This window comes from Dermacentor andersoni, chromosome 10 (assembly GCF_023375885.2).
Source record: "Dermacentor andersoni chromosome 10, qqDerAnde1_hic_scaffold, whole genome shotgun sequence".
Lineage (NCBI taxonomy): Eukaryota > Metazoa > Arthropoda > Arachnida > Ixodida > Ixodidae > Dermacentor > Dermacentor andersoni.
The window spans coordinates 5674016-5688949 of NC_092823.1; the positions used below are offsets into that span (position 1 = coordinate 5674016).

The 14934-nt window shown below is 47.0% G+C and overlaps 1 protein-coding gene across 2 annotated transcripts in view; it reads left to right on the top strand.

Annotated features, from left to right (window-relative positions):
• The window catches only part of LOC126519718 (uncharacterized), an 88153-nt gene extending 74796 nt beyond the window's left edge, over positions 1-13357 (top strand). For both annotated transcript variants that reach the window (XM_050169074.3, XM_050169075.3), the window contains exon 5: positions 1287-13357. In XM_050169074.3, coding sequence (XP_050025031.1) covers positions 1287-1541 — 255 coding nt within the window. In that variant the 3' untranslated portion in view covers positions 1542-13357. The remainder of the gene's footprint in view (positions 1-1286) is intronic.
• Positions 13358-14934: the final 1577 nt, after the last annotated feature.

Sequence of the window (14934 nt, forward strand, 5' to 3'; positions counted from 1 at the left end):
ATCTATCTACCTTCCCACGCACACTGCTTTCGTGCCCCCTCCACCCGTTCTGCACCCCCCCCCTTTTCTTTTTTTGTGGGTTTTAATATGATCAATATTTTGTACCACATTTGTCATGAGCTGGCTAGCAGTATTAAATAAGTCAAATGAAAGACTCATACAATATCTTGTGAGAGTAGCTCTGTAGTAACACTTGGTAGACCAGTCTTGTAGGAGCATAAGTCAGGAACCGTCTGGCTGTGGCACATTTTTGGGTCCAACACTTGCTTCGGTTTACTTCCAACAATGGAGCGCCCTATTTGTTTTTGTCTTGTAGTCGATCAATTCCATCGTGGCATCTCTAGTGCACCAAGAAGTTTAGATGAGTGTCGCATCTCCCACTGGTTATGTCCATAAAGCTTCGTACAAAAATCACTAGAGGTAATTCTGGTGCTGCAGTCATTCAGCTACCATTAATGATGGTTAGATCATGTACGTATTTGTCTGATCTTCATGCCTGTTGCTGCAAATGGTCTCGTGGCTTCATCTTATACATTTTCAAAGTTTCCAAGCACTCGTAAGTTTTTAAGTACATCAACACAGTAATTAGTCTCTGCCCGCACACATATATGTTGTGAATTCTTGCTTGTATAATGCAATTATGTTGTTTAATATGATCAACTTGTAAAATCACATAGCCGTTTGAAGTCAGAAGGGCAAAGTTTAGGCAAATTCATGGAGTGCCCATCACTGTCATGCTGGCTGAACTGCAATGTTTGAGCTCCCATTAGCACTAGCACCAGCATTTTCTCTATAGCCAGTGACAACCATTGAATAAAACGCTATATATCGCCACGCGTGCACTGTCCAGCTCAAACACAATTTGCGAAAATGCGCCAACCAATTGGGCATGCCTATTTTTGTGACATGGAGCCGTTTTGCATATTTCAAATGGGTGTTTTCTACATACAGATCTTTGTGTCACTGGTTCTAGGATGAAACCTGAACATCTACGCAAATTTTGAAGGTGATCTTGATATCAGTGCTCAGCCAATAATAATATTTTAGCTTGACACAGCAAGCCTTACGTCATTAAGTTGTGTGCAGACTCTAGCTGGCGTGGCTTACTTTCACAGGTGAAGGGAAGATGTGCTGTGTTATGTGGGTGGAGCTTGCGCTGCACTCTTAGGTTGCCGCATACTACAGTAGATTTTGTAAAAAACTGGTTATGTCGAGCCGATATAAACTCCTTCAAATGTTTTCATTTGCACTGCAGCATTTTCAAAATCTGTTTGTGCATGGTGCAGCAAACAGCCCTGCTGCAGGACATGTTGGGCGCCCAGCAGCGGATCGCAGAGGCGGCCGAGCGACAGGCCCAAGCTGCAGAGGATCAGAGCCATGCACTGTCGCAGCTGGTGCTCTTCCTCGTCGAGAATCATCGCTCGAACAGAAACAGTGGCTCGAACCTGTCCTCATCGGTGGTGGACGACTCCTCCTGTCCCGAGGCAACCGTGCCACTCTCCATCACGCCCGAGATTTTACAGGTGGAACACTCGACATGAAATGCGGCCTGTGTCTGGGCAACAGCAAATAGCCCGACTCATTTGGCCACCATCACTATCACGTGAAGAATGTGCAGCTGTCTCGTCATGATGTGCTACTGTGCTGTGCAATGCCGGTGTGTGCGTTACTGTCATCTGATCCCCAATGCCAAGTGACAGCATCTGTGGTGCAGAAGACATCCATATGAGTTATGGTATCTCTGGAGGGTCATTTACGAGCACTCTAGAACACTCCCAAAAGGCCAATATTACTGGGACAGTTGAAAAAGGGCTACACTCAGATGGTCGTTTCTGATCGCCCAAGTCCATATCGGAGCACCATGAGGTGCTTTTACTATCGCCATCGGAGCGGCCAAGAAATCTGGTCGCTTTCCGGTCATGTGACCTCACCCTTCACGCAGTTTCGCTTGCAAATCTCTCTCTGTTCGCGGCGATAGCAATTATTATCGAGGTGTGCTGACCATGTTACCAGCAGTTCTCCTCAACTTTAGTTTCCTTCCCTCTGACTGCTCTGAAAAGCAGCCAGCTGTTTGGTTGGCATACCTGTTACTTGGATTGGAGCGCTTGGATTTAAAGGAGCGCAGCGACTATCCAAAAATGGCATCAATTTCATCGTAGTATCAATGTGGTAATGAATCAGAATGAGGGACTTTGCACGATTGAAGGCCTCAGAATGAAATCTATTCCTGGTCTCAAACGGCACTCGATCATGTAAATACTGAAATGTGTTAGTGATTTGACTAGCTGGTTCTTCTGCTATGTTTAGGCGCTTAAAGGGACACAAAAGAGCAGCGATAATTTTGTTTAGTTGGGTAAAGTTCTTTTGCAACACCTTCTGCATTTATTTGATGGAGAGAGGTTGGTTCTTAGAGCACTATATAAAGGGCGAAGTTCCCATTTTTAGTTCTCAGAATAACCTAGAGTGCAGGAATGACGAGGCACAACTTTTTTCATGCCTTGTCCTTTCTGCACTCCAACAATGTAATACCAACTAGCCCAAATATCCATCCTATCCCCTTTTCAAATTTCAGGCCTGAAGCACAGTTCCAATTTGCTAGTGTGATGCCACAGACTTCAAAGTAATTTTGAGTGCTTAGACCGTGCCTTTTTATTGTTGTAGCAATTATAGAAACACTTGTGCCATCACCGTTGGCGGTGCTACCATGCTGTGCTGGGTGTAACAGTGCGTGTAGGGACCACGCAGCACGTTGGAGGTAATGTGACCCGTGGTCGGTGCCAGGGCAAGCCAAAAACGCTCGTAGCTTGATGCACACTGTCTTGTCGCATGCCCAGTGTTAGTGGTCACATGATCTGCTAAGTTTTTAAGTTGTGGCACAGTTAAAATGGTGAAGCAAACAGCAACATGAAGCATTTGCTTTGGGACAAAAACTACGCTCCCCGCTGCTGAGCTCATCATGTCAGCGTTGTGAATGTGGTCGCTCAGTCATTGCATGAACTCTGCTCATGTTTAGCATGTGTGACACCATGCTTGTTTAGATAGTAAGTGAATGTCTACTGCAATTTATACTGCCCATAATACTACGAGGCTTACTTTGTGAAATAGTCTAATGTACTTTGTTGTCGCAGTCAATGCTTTACCTGTCAGGCGAAACTGCAACATTTAGTTTTTTAGAAAACATTTCGGAAGTTTTGAACTCGCCAGATTCAGCCTTTGGTTTGTTCAGAATGCAGTGTAAGCCTTGCACGGTAGATTTCCATTCATGCAATTTTCCCGTTGATGCAGTCTCAACCAAAGGACTATGGGACCAAACTTTCGTTGCTTTGATCTTACAATTGGCATTCACCAGATAGTTCGAACGCGACTGCTCAGCATGCATGCACCTAACCCCCACTGGTGACCAGTGGCGTAGCTAGGTCGTCTGGCACCCGGGGCCCATAGGTTCTCTATCACCTACCCCCCCACTGGCCCCTTGCACCCGGGGCCCATGGCCCCCCCCCCCCCCGTTGCTACGCCACTGCTGGTGACCCTAGTCGCGATCCATCTAGCCGCAGCGTCTGTCTTGGCAAAGCTTAGGGGACAGCGAACGTGTCGAACACTTGTGCCGAAAATGGCTAATTTCGGCATGCTATAGGAAGATCTTCAAGTGAAAAATAGTAGCTTACGATGAATGATTACTGTAGAACTAGTTTTTTTTTACCTACACTTCACGCGAGTCGTGCAAACGAGTGCAGTACAGGGCAGTGACTAGCAATGACATGTTCTGCTGCACTTGGCTGACAGGACTGTAGCCAATTCAAGCAGGCTGCACTGCATTTTCTGCATTAGCATTAGCAAAAAGCACCTGACCGCACCCTTTGGCAGTGTACATGCCCTTGCCTGAAACTGAAAGCGGATGTACGAGTTTCCTTGCAGCAACAAATCTAGACAAACTGCAGCTAAACTCGAATCTCATTATAGCGAAACGGGATATAACAAAACAATCATCATCACTCATCATCATCAGCCTATATTATGTTCACTGCTGGACGAAGGGCTCTCCCTGCGATCTACAATTATCCCTGTCCTGTGCCAACCAATTCCAACTACCTCCTGCGAATTTCTTAATTTCATCACCCCACCAAATCTTCTGCTGTTCTCGACTGCGCTTCCCTTCTCTTGGCACCCATTCTGTAACCCTAATGGTCCACTGGTTATCTAACCTACGCATTACATGACCTGCCTAGTGTCATTTTCTTTTAATCTTAATGTTAATTAGAATATCGGCTATCCCCATTTGCTTTCTGATCCTCATTTCTCTTCCCGTCTCTTAACGTTAGTCTAACATTCTTCGTTCCATCACTCTTTGTGCAGTCCTTAACTTGTTTTCGAGCTTCTTTGTAAGTCTCCCAAGTTCTTGCCCCATATGTTAGCACCGGTAGAATGCGCTCATTGTACACCTTTCTTTCCAATAAAAATGGTAAGCTTCCAGTCTGGATCTGAGAATGTCTGCTGTATGTGCTCCAACCCACTTTTGTTCTGTAAATTTCCTAGAGGCTGGCTGGCAATCCGGAACTCTTGTTCCCTTGCCCGGCTGTTGATCAAAATCTTTGTCTTCTGCATATTAATCTTCGAACCCACCCTTGCACTCTCTCTCTTAAGGTCCTCAATCATTTGTTGCAACTTGTCCCCAGTGTAGCTGAACAGGACAGTGTCATCTACGAACCGCAGGCTGCTGAGATATTCGCCGTTGAACCTCACTCCTAAGCCGTCCCAGTTTAATAGCTTGAATACTTCTTCCAAGCAGGCAGCGAATACCATTGGAGAGATTGTGTCTCCTTGTCTCTTAATGGGCATACCGTATTTACTCGCATAATGATCGCACCCCTGAATTTTGTCATCAAAATTCGCTTTTCTTTCTTTCCCGTGTAATGATCGCACCCCGAACTTGTCGCAGCGATATGTTGTGTGCCAAGTCTAGCTAATGATGATCGCACTTACCATCTGTCAAATGCCACGCGAACGACTCTTGAAGACATACCAAGCAGTCTGCACCCGCCAAACATTCTTAAGCAGATGCTCCATTTCATTCCTTTCATCACTTTCCGCACTTCCATGAAAAAAAAAAAAACTGCGACCAAACTTACCTTGGCTTTATTATTTGTAAGCTTCATAGTGGTTTTGGTCAACAACAACAACAAAAAAGGCATCTTTCGATTCTTCTCGTCTGCACTCGTGGGCACGCAACAAACCGCGAGTGGCAACGATAGCAGCCACGTTTACACTGATACGTTAGCACTGTACCATATTTATATGCTGACGCTTGTAACACAGCTAAGATATTCGCCCACCCTTAACGGAAACGAGCCATATTAGGATAGTAGCAAAGACAAATGCCGCAGTTTCCACAGCTTGCCCGCCATGTGTTTCTATGTCACTGGCAGCTAAACATGCCTACCTCTGTTTCTGTCCCCTCAAAGTGGACATGGCTACGTTATTGTCGCCAACTTGCTGATATTTACGATATTATTCATTACTAATACGGAAGAAACTGTTTCAATGCCCGTCATGTACTCAGGAGAAGAAAAAAAAATGGGTTGGGCGCGTTCGGCTTGCTCCGCCGGCCACCATTTTTGTTTTGGTGTCCCCCACTCTTCAGCGGCAGCTGCCTGTTTGTTGACCGGTTGCCATCCCGCAGCAAACGCGCGACGAAAAATTGTCTTTTTTTTCTTTTCTCAGGAAATTTAACCTGTGTAATGATCGTGCCCCTAAATTTGCATCAATTTCTTTTTACAAGAAAGTGCGATCATTATGCGAGTAAATATGGTAACTATGTAAATGAAGTTCCCTTTGAAATCCTCATAGAAATTAATGCATTTAATACCTCGCTTTAGCAAAGTGAAATTGTCCACCCTAGTGGATATAACGAACTAGATTCATCTCCGAAACCAAGAATACTCTACAGTTGCGCACCGAGTACATCGCTTTCAGCGGGATTTGGCACTCGTTCGCCGCGGCAGTTCATAACGCCCGTGTCTCCATGTCGATTATGTCATCGAGCAACGCTGGTCTTTACCACCGCTGTGCACAGCTGTGCACCAGCGCACAAGCAGCAGTTCTATATGGTACTTCTCCACTCACCTTTCATTGTGGCGCATGCCTGGCCGCGCTCGTACGCATGGTGGTTTGAAAGATTAGTGCATTCACTCCTGCACGGCGCACCCCACAGGCAGGCACAGCTGAGCGTGACCTCCGAAATCGCCTGGCCACAATTTCGAGGGTCACGTGCAAGCCTGTGCGAGCCACGCCATGCTGTGCTGCTACACGGGGTGGTGCGAAATGTTAGTGCATTCCCTTCTCTATTGCTCTACAACACGCCACACAGGCAGCTACAGCTGGGCTGGCTTTGGAGACCACCTTGTTGCAATCTCGGGGGTCGCAATTCCAAGCCATGCATTCACTTCTCCCACTCTCCCTGTGGCACGGCGCTGGCTGGCAGCTGGGCATGGCCTCCTTTGAGATCGCATTGGCATCGGTGCAATCTCGGAGGCCATGAGCTGGCCTAGCCAAGCTGGGCTGGCAAAATTCACTTACCTCCTCGATCACACAAAGGAATGCTGTGTTGTGTGCTACGTGCTGCTCGACCACGACGAGCCAACTGGAAAGCGGGTGCGAAAGACCATCGCATTAGAATTGAAGGCAGCTATCTAAAGGCTGTTGTGGCGGGTGCTAACAAGTCGTGTGACACGCCGAAGGTTGTGTTGTTTTATTCAAATTTCATTGCGAGCGTGGCTGTGTAGCTAGCGGCTGCGCAGGCCGCAAGGCTGTCTTCTTATTTTTCATGTTTACAACTTTGCGCTCCATTCGACATACATTGCAGTAAATGTCAACAATGGATATAACGAAGTACCCAATATAACAAAGTAATTTCAGCTCCCCCTTCAACTTCAACAAGGTTCGCACATCGCGAAAGCGCAGCGTGTGAGAACAACTTCTCTATTCATATAATACAGTGTGGAGTCTGGAACAGCCTGTCCATTCATGCACCAAAGGTGAATATGATAATTTTATCTTCTTGGAAGATAGCTCACCTTCCTCTGCAATGCACGGTCACGTCAGCACTTCACTGCCGTCCCCACAGCAAACCCACACTGTCGTCGCAATACACTCAAATCCACTTATAACAATATTCAAGTGCCACAATAATTTCATTGCTATAACCAATAATTGGTATAACCGGGTGGCATGAACAAAATCAAAATGGGGGATGACTTTGCTATTCCAAAAAACTATAATGGCGGGGAGGCCAGTTCTCCTCCCTACCACCTTCCATGCGGCTTCTGATTGTGTTGACTCTAACTGTTTAACTCAGCTTCCTGTGCACTCCGATTGTGTGTTAACAAGCTGCGGCTGTGGGCATTTAAGAATGGCACTGCTATGACAACTGCAAAGAGGGGTCACGGGTGGCAAGTGACATACAAGCTCTGCCGAGGCATCGCTTTGGTGGCCCCAAAAGGCACCTTTTAAAAAATGCGAGAAGGTTGCTGCGGCAGCATCTCAGCTTGAGAAACCCAGGAGAAACATTGGGACGTGATCGCCACAAGCATCTCGCCACATACTTCCCACTGGCTTGCATGAGAAAACTGCATGTCCGTCAGCCTTGCTTGCTTTACACAAAGCTTGCCGACATCCTTCTCCAAGGCATCCAAGTGCTCCATGCGGTGAAGCGGAAGGTCCTTCGCGAAAGCAAACCCATGAGGGACTGAATCATGTACAGGGCCTCGTGCGGAGACAATGTTGAGGCAGCCTGCCCTACCACATCAGCTTGTGGCCATCACTGTCGCTGTCCGATGCAAACATGTTCGTGATGATCGCTTCATCGGTTAGAAGCACTTCGTTTCCAAATCTATAGTAGTGTGCTATCTTTTCACCGGCAGTGTTGCGCATTACCGATGATCAGCGGGCAGAGCAGCCATCTTCCATTTTCCCGAGAACGAGTTCGGCGCAACGAACCAAGGCAAGTACGAGTGACTTAATCAGTTAGCACAATTACGCAGAATGAGTACCATAGAATAAAGAACCAACAGTGAGGGCCCAGTGAGCAATCTGGGAGGAGCACTGGCAGCGTTGTCATCGCACTTGGCACAGTCCATTCGTGTTTCAAAGGGTGACGTGGTGCAGAGCTATGGGCGCAGCCCATTCGTGTTTGGAGAAGTGGACGGGCGACGGGAGAGATGCGCACGAGGCTGGCATGCATCTCATGGAGAGGAGCGTGCAGCGGCAGTAGGAGTGGCAGGCCATCGTGCAGTGGCTAGCATATAACTTTTTCTTTTTTCTTTTCAAGGAAAGGATCTCGCATTCCATTACTTTCCACAGGGATACCCAGCAGCCAGACTTCATCATTATAACTGATAATGCGGCTTAGGGACATTGTAGTAAGTGGGTTATTTCCCCATAGGAAGCATACAAAAGTTGACGGTGCCATAGCTTTTTATTGTTATAACTGATATATTGTTGAAACCAGTATCGTTATAAGTGGGTTCAACTGTATATGTATACCGACAGCACCAACAGTCACAGACAAAAGGGTGCCACAGGTTTGTGGCGCCAACTTTTCTGTCATCTGCTACCTACATGCATCAAAACTGCGGTGTAGAAAGTGTAGTTTTCATGCTACACTTCTGCTATAAAAAAAAAATGGCTTCGTGTACATGGGCAGAGCGAAGTGGTTATATGGGTGTGGGCCACCATTCCGTTTGGCACCATCTGATGGTTGCGAGTTGTTTTAGAAATGCAAAATATTAGATGCGCAATGAATCATACGGAGGGCAGGCTGTAATTTACAGATGATAAAGTGCTGTCTGAAAGTTATGATGATGGATTATAGGTGCAGTAGACTCCAGTTCATTTCATCCCAGCTGAAGGTCCCGGCCAGCGCTCATGCATTTCCGTGGGCCCAAAGTTTCATTATATTGGTCCTAAAATTGGCCATCATAGGATATATCGAACTTGACCAGTCATTGTGCATGCACCTGACCCCTATAGCAGCCCCTTTAGTGGCAGCGTCTTTCTCGATGGAGCTTAGGGGACAGTGAATGCATTGAGCACATCTCTCGTCAAAAGTGTATATTTTTTGCTTGCCCTGGGAAGATTTTCAAGCTATAACCATAGCTCATAATGTTCGATTACTGTATTTACCCGATTCTAACAAACTCTTTTCTTTCAATGAAAAGTGGGCCGAAATCTGCCTGTACGGTGCAGTCAGACACGAAACCAAAACCAGCTTATAAATGTTTGCATGCTTAATCGCTAACACATATGCACTGCGATGAAGCTGATCTTGGGAAACCTATCATCATTGTGCAACAATTTTTCTTGCTAAAATGGTGGATGTGCATTAGATTTCTACTTTGTTTAGGAGCTTTAATGTCATTTCAATGTTGCTTTGCTACTCTGTACACATAGAAAGTGCGTGCACGTTTGATTTGGGCGTGTGTTAAAATCGAGCGAATACAGTAAAATCTCGATTAACGAATTACGTGGGACTGCCGAAAGTCATTCGTTATTTTGAAATATTGTTGTAATGAAGAACTTGCAGTTATAAGCCAGTCGACAAACCTAGGAATGAAAATTATGTTCCTTGGCAGGAGACACGTGTGCAGACAAGCATACTCTCAAATAAAAATGTTTCAATAACTTCAAAGCTGCTTTAATTGAAGAAATCTGGGAATTTCTTCTGGTGCGTGCAGCACGCACAACTGATTAGGAATGCATTTACATCCACCACTTTTCGCAGTACCTCATCGGATACGTCATTGCACCGAGCGATGAAAGTGCGGATTTTGTTCACGTGCACTAAAACATCGATGTTCGACACGATCTCATCTTCTATGTTTGGTGGCCCACAGTCGTCTTCCTTCGAGTCGTCGTCATCACTGGAGACGTCACGAATGCAGTTAAATCTCTTCGGTTGTCAGGTCCACCGCTGTTAGTGCTGCGCTGTCACTCTTCTCATAGTCATGGAAGGATGAGACACCGGGCAGCAGTTCTGTAACCTTGGTCCACGGTCTCCAAGCCGTGCTTTTCACCAGCAGTTGCTAATGGTGGATGCCTTCAAGTTCCACCAAGCTCCTGTGAGCATTTCCCCTGCCTGACGAATATTGATTTCAGTCAGCTGCTTTAGGCGGAGGTTGATAATCAACCGCTGCACAAAGCGCTTACGAAATTCTGCTTTCACACTCTTTATAATGCCCTGGTCTAGGGGTTGCAGCAAGGATGTGTTGTTTGGTGGCAGAAACTCCAAGCGAACGTCCGTCAAGTGAACATTCACAATGTGAGCAGAGCAATTGTCGGCAACCAGTAGAATTCTTGGGTCACCCCTCCTAATTTGGTTGAGTTTGATGAGCCACTCAGACAAGAGTTCTCTGGTCATCCAGGCTCGTTTGTTGGCACTGTAGTCGTACGGTAACAAAATGCTGTTTTTCATGCAGCAAGACTTTGCGTACTTGCCAATGACGAGTGGTTTAATTTTCTTCATGCCTGTTGCATTGCAGCAGAGCAGGACTGTCACGCAAAGATGCGACTTCTTCCCTCCTTTGCACTGCTGCCCTTTGACGTGCATTGTCCAGTGTGGCAGGAGCTGATAAAAACATGCGGTCTCATCCGCGTTGAAAATATCGATTTCAGAGTACGATTCAGCCACCTCTAGTAAACGATCATTGTGCCATATTTATGAGCAGCCTTTTCCTCACCCGAGACTACCTGCCAAGTTATTCCGTTCCTTTGGTGGAAATGAAAAAGCCAACCCGCACTGCTGTCGAACCTAGTTATTTCAAGTGCATCGGCAAATTCGCAGGCTTTTTCTTGGAGCGTTGAGCCAGACACCAGAATGTTTTGCAGTCTGGCATCTTTGAACCAAGTGAGAACAGCTTGGTCCACATTTTTAGTTTCCCAGTCGTAGCAGTTTCCTCGTAGGAGGAGTTGCGATTCCCGGTGAAGCTTGACAATCTTGTCTCGGTCTTTCAAAATGGTTGCGACGGTCGATGGGGCAATGCCACGCTGTCTGCACACGTTGATTTGCTTTTCCCTGCGTCGATTTCCTGCAATACATCTGATTTGTCCTGCAATGAAAACTGCATCCGCTTAGCGCCGCCGCTAGCTGCATTTATCGTTGGACCTTGCGCGAACATCGCCAAACCTTTGTTGTGAAGTTCTTGGTGAAGCAGTTGGCACTCGACCTGGTGATGATGATAGCTACTGCACTCGCGGTTTCTGTTTCGCGCTAGAGTTGCGGCGCTGTTACTTTTAGCCGAATTCGTAATACTGATGTTCCTCGGTTATAAAGGGGGTGAGTAAACTATGTGCATTATTTTGAAATATCCGCTGTATTGAAATTTGTAGTTCTGAAATATTTTTACATTGAAGATATAGGCAATCTGGCGGGGATTTTTAAACTATTCGTAAATTTGAGAAATTCGTTAATGTGGGGTTTGTAGTAACGAGATTTGACTGTACAGTGAAACCTCGTTAAAGCGAAGTTGGCCGGAGTTCCGAAAAAGTACGTACTAAACGGTAGTACTACTTAACCGAAGTGGCATGAGATCGCCCACTTACCTGTCAAAAACGAAACTCGGAGAGAGTGCGATGAAAGGGAAAAACATCATCATCATCAGCCTGGTTATGCCCACTGCAGGGCAAAGGCCTCTCCCATACTTCTCCAACTGCGCACCCCGGTCATGTACTAATTGTGGCCATGTTGTCCCTATCCGCCCACCTAACTTTCTGCCGCCCTCTGCTACGCTTTTCTTCCCTTGGAATCCATTCCGTAACGCTTAATGACCATCGGTTATCTTCCCTCCTCATTACGGAAGGGAAAAACATATAGCATTTATTCACTTCGCGCGACAGAGTTATTTTCGTTTGATGCCGCGACGGCCTAGCTGCGACGACAGCGCCTCAAACTTACTGAAGCTGCGAGCCCAGCTTTTCAGCCGGCCTCTTCTTCTCGGCAAACACTCGCATGGCAGAGTCCTCGTTGGCGTTACGTATTCTCAGTGCACGCGCGCGGTTGCACTGCAGAAGTCGCGGGGCGCCTTTTTCCTTGCGGGGTGCTGTTCTCGTCGCGACGATCAATTGCACTCGTGAGGTTGACGTAACGCGCAGCTTCTGCCACTGTCAGTCCTGAATCGCCCATATCGTCCTCATCACTATCGCTAGTCGACACTTCGGCAACAGAGGCAACGATGGTGAAAAGTCGAACCATAGAGAAAGAAATTCAAGAGCGGACACTCCCAATAGAGCCCAGCGGCCGAATTGACTGTAGCGCACCAAGCGGATGGGATTAACACTTCCCGGTTTTGGTTTTGGGCGCGCGCGTTTTGAACGCCAGCTGGTACACGCCATGCCGGTTCCGCTGATCGGCGCGGCATCTTTTTTTTTTTTTTTTTTTATCCGCTTCTACTGCTGAATCACGCGCGGCCTTGGCGCGGAATCGTTTTATTATTTAGCAAAAATGATTGCGAACGATCTTGCAAGCCACCATCGAATCTGTGTCACATGCAATTTCATAAAGTAAATGCAAGACGTCTTCTGAAATGAAATGTTTATTTTGCTCGTGAGCTTCTGACGGGGAGCTTACCGCTATCACTGAAAATGGAAGTATACAGTCAGTGCGTTTTACTGCAGCTGACATGTGGGGCAGAGACTTGCAGACTGACAAAGAAGCTTGAGGACAAGTTAAGGACTGCACAAAGAGTGATGGAACGAAGAATGTTAGGCATAACTTTAAGAGACAGAAAGAGAGCGGTTTGGATCAGAGAGCAAACGGGTATAGACGATATGCTAATAGACATCAAGAGAAAAGGCGCTGGGCTGGTCATGTAATGCGCAGATTAGATAACCGTTGGACCATTAGGGTGACAGAATGGGTACCAAGAGAAGGGAAGCGCAGTAGAGGACGGCAGAAGACTAGGTGCACGGTGCGACGAAATTAGGAAATTTGCGGCTGCTAGTTGGAATATGTTGGCGCAGGATAGGGGTAATTGGAGATTGCCTTCGTCCTGCAGTGGACATAAATAGGCTGATGATAATGATGATTGTGCTATATATAAGCGCTCGTTTCGGGCTTTTTGTGCACTCGTGCAAAGTTGTGGCACAAGTAAGCAGCAGTAGTTGCTGTACGAAGCTCCACCGGACGCCATCAGCTGAAAAAAAAAAAAATTGCAAGCATGTATCATTTCGGTATATAGAGGAATACTGCGTGTAGAGGCGAATCGTGCGTATGTGGTGAATGGGCGGCATTACAAATAAATTCACTTCTACATACATTTCATAGTAAATAGACTTCTCCCAAACAATGCCATAAAATATGAAGAAAACATCTGATTTTCAAAGATTCCTCCTTTCCCGGGCACTATTTCCTGCACTTTAAGAGCACAAATACACGGGTGACTGCGCGTTTCCAAAACAACTTGGCCTCGGTCGACGCGATGGTACGCCAAGTACACAGAGGTGGTCACAACACAATCTCTCAGCCAGACCATGTTAGACGCTCGCAGAATGCCGTCTACTCGCACTCAAGATAATTCGTACGGGTGCAAAGTCTGTTTTCACTCGCTCAGTGGACAGAATTTTCAAGTTCTTGGTTTTTGAGCTCCTCGGCGTTATCTTTTGCGCGTCCTGCCGGCGCAAACAACACACTCCCGTGTTATCACTCTTGGCAATCGCTGGTCGAATTTTCGAGAAGCGCGAGTACCGAAAGAAGGCAGATGTTGCAGGGCCATAAAACGAGTCACACACTGGTCCCAATAAAATTCAGCACGCGCCAAGATTCGAAATCACTTTGGGTCGCTTTGGGTTCCACCGCATATGCCCTGCGTAACCAAGAGATTTTACCGAGAGGAAGCCTCACTTTTATATCGAGTAAGGACAGGATCTGCTAGTACACTGGCCTGGTTATTTAAGACGAGGCGAATCAATTCTACGAACTGTACGGCATGCAACGAGACGCGAAACATCGAGCACTTTTTGTGGTCATGCCAGAAATTCCAAGATGAAAGGGTCGCTCTCCTGAAGAATCTGCAAAAAAAAGTACCTTCCGCATATGTGCCTGCACCACCTTATGTTTCCCGAGGGATCAGTTATAGCCCGCAAAGAAACTTCACGTGTTCTTATCGAATTCTTAAGAGAGGCTGGTTTGATGGGCATATAGTGAAACCCTTCAGTGGTATTGTAAGAGACGCTCGGGCGAAGCAATTGCCGGCCTTCATCGCCAGGCTAAACCCGCCTGTTGCTACAATCCACCACGACCGGCTTGCTTTTTTGCTAACTGCTTAATTGACAACCCCAGGCGCGGCGAGCATGCCTCAGAAGTCTCCCCCAAAAGTTACGAAATACAATAATGTTTTGGGTCAAGGAAAGCGTAACGGACTTGTCCCAGTAAGGTTCAGTACACGCGAAACCGTGTGGGGTCTTAGGGTCTCACAGGAGTACCGACCACCGCGGGTTCGAGCTTAGCGAGCCACAGGGCCGCGTCAGCCGTCAGCCTCTAGCGCCGCTGCGCGCGAGCTCAGACCACAAGGGGCTACCGATCGACGCACGCAAGAACACAGTATTGCCCTAAGTTAACGGAAACATTTTATTGTCTCCAACGGCACCCAACACTGCACGAACGCCCGGTCCCGGGACGGCGGGGAACCAAAGGGGTCCCGCACCACGGGCGAAAAATACAGTTAGGGGCGCCTGTAGCACGACAGGCCGCCATTGATATATGAACCTGGCAACGTTTAACGCTAGAACGTTATCTAGTGAGGCGAGTCTAGCAGTGCTATTGGAAGAATTAGAGGGCAGTAAATGGGATATAATAGGGCTCAGTGAAGTTAGGAGGCCAAAAGAAGCATATAGAGTGCTCAGAAGCGGGCACGTCCTGTGCTACCGGGGCTTAGCGGAGAGACGAGA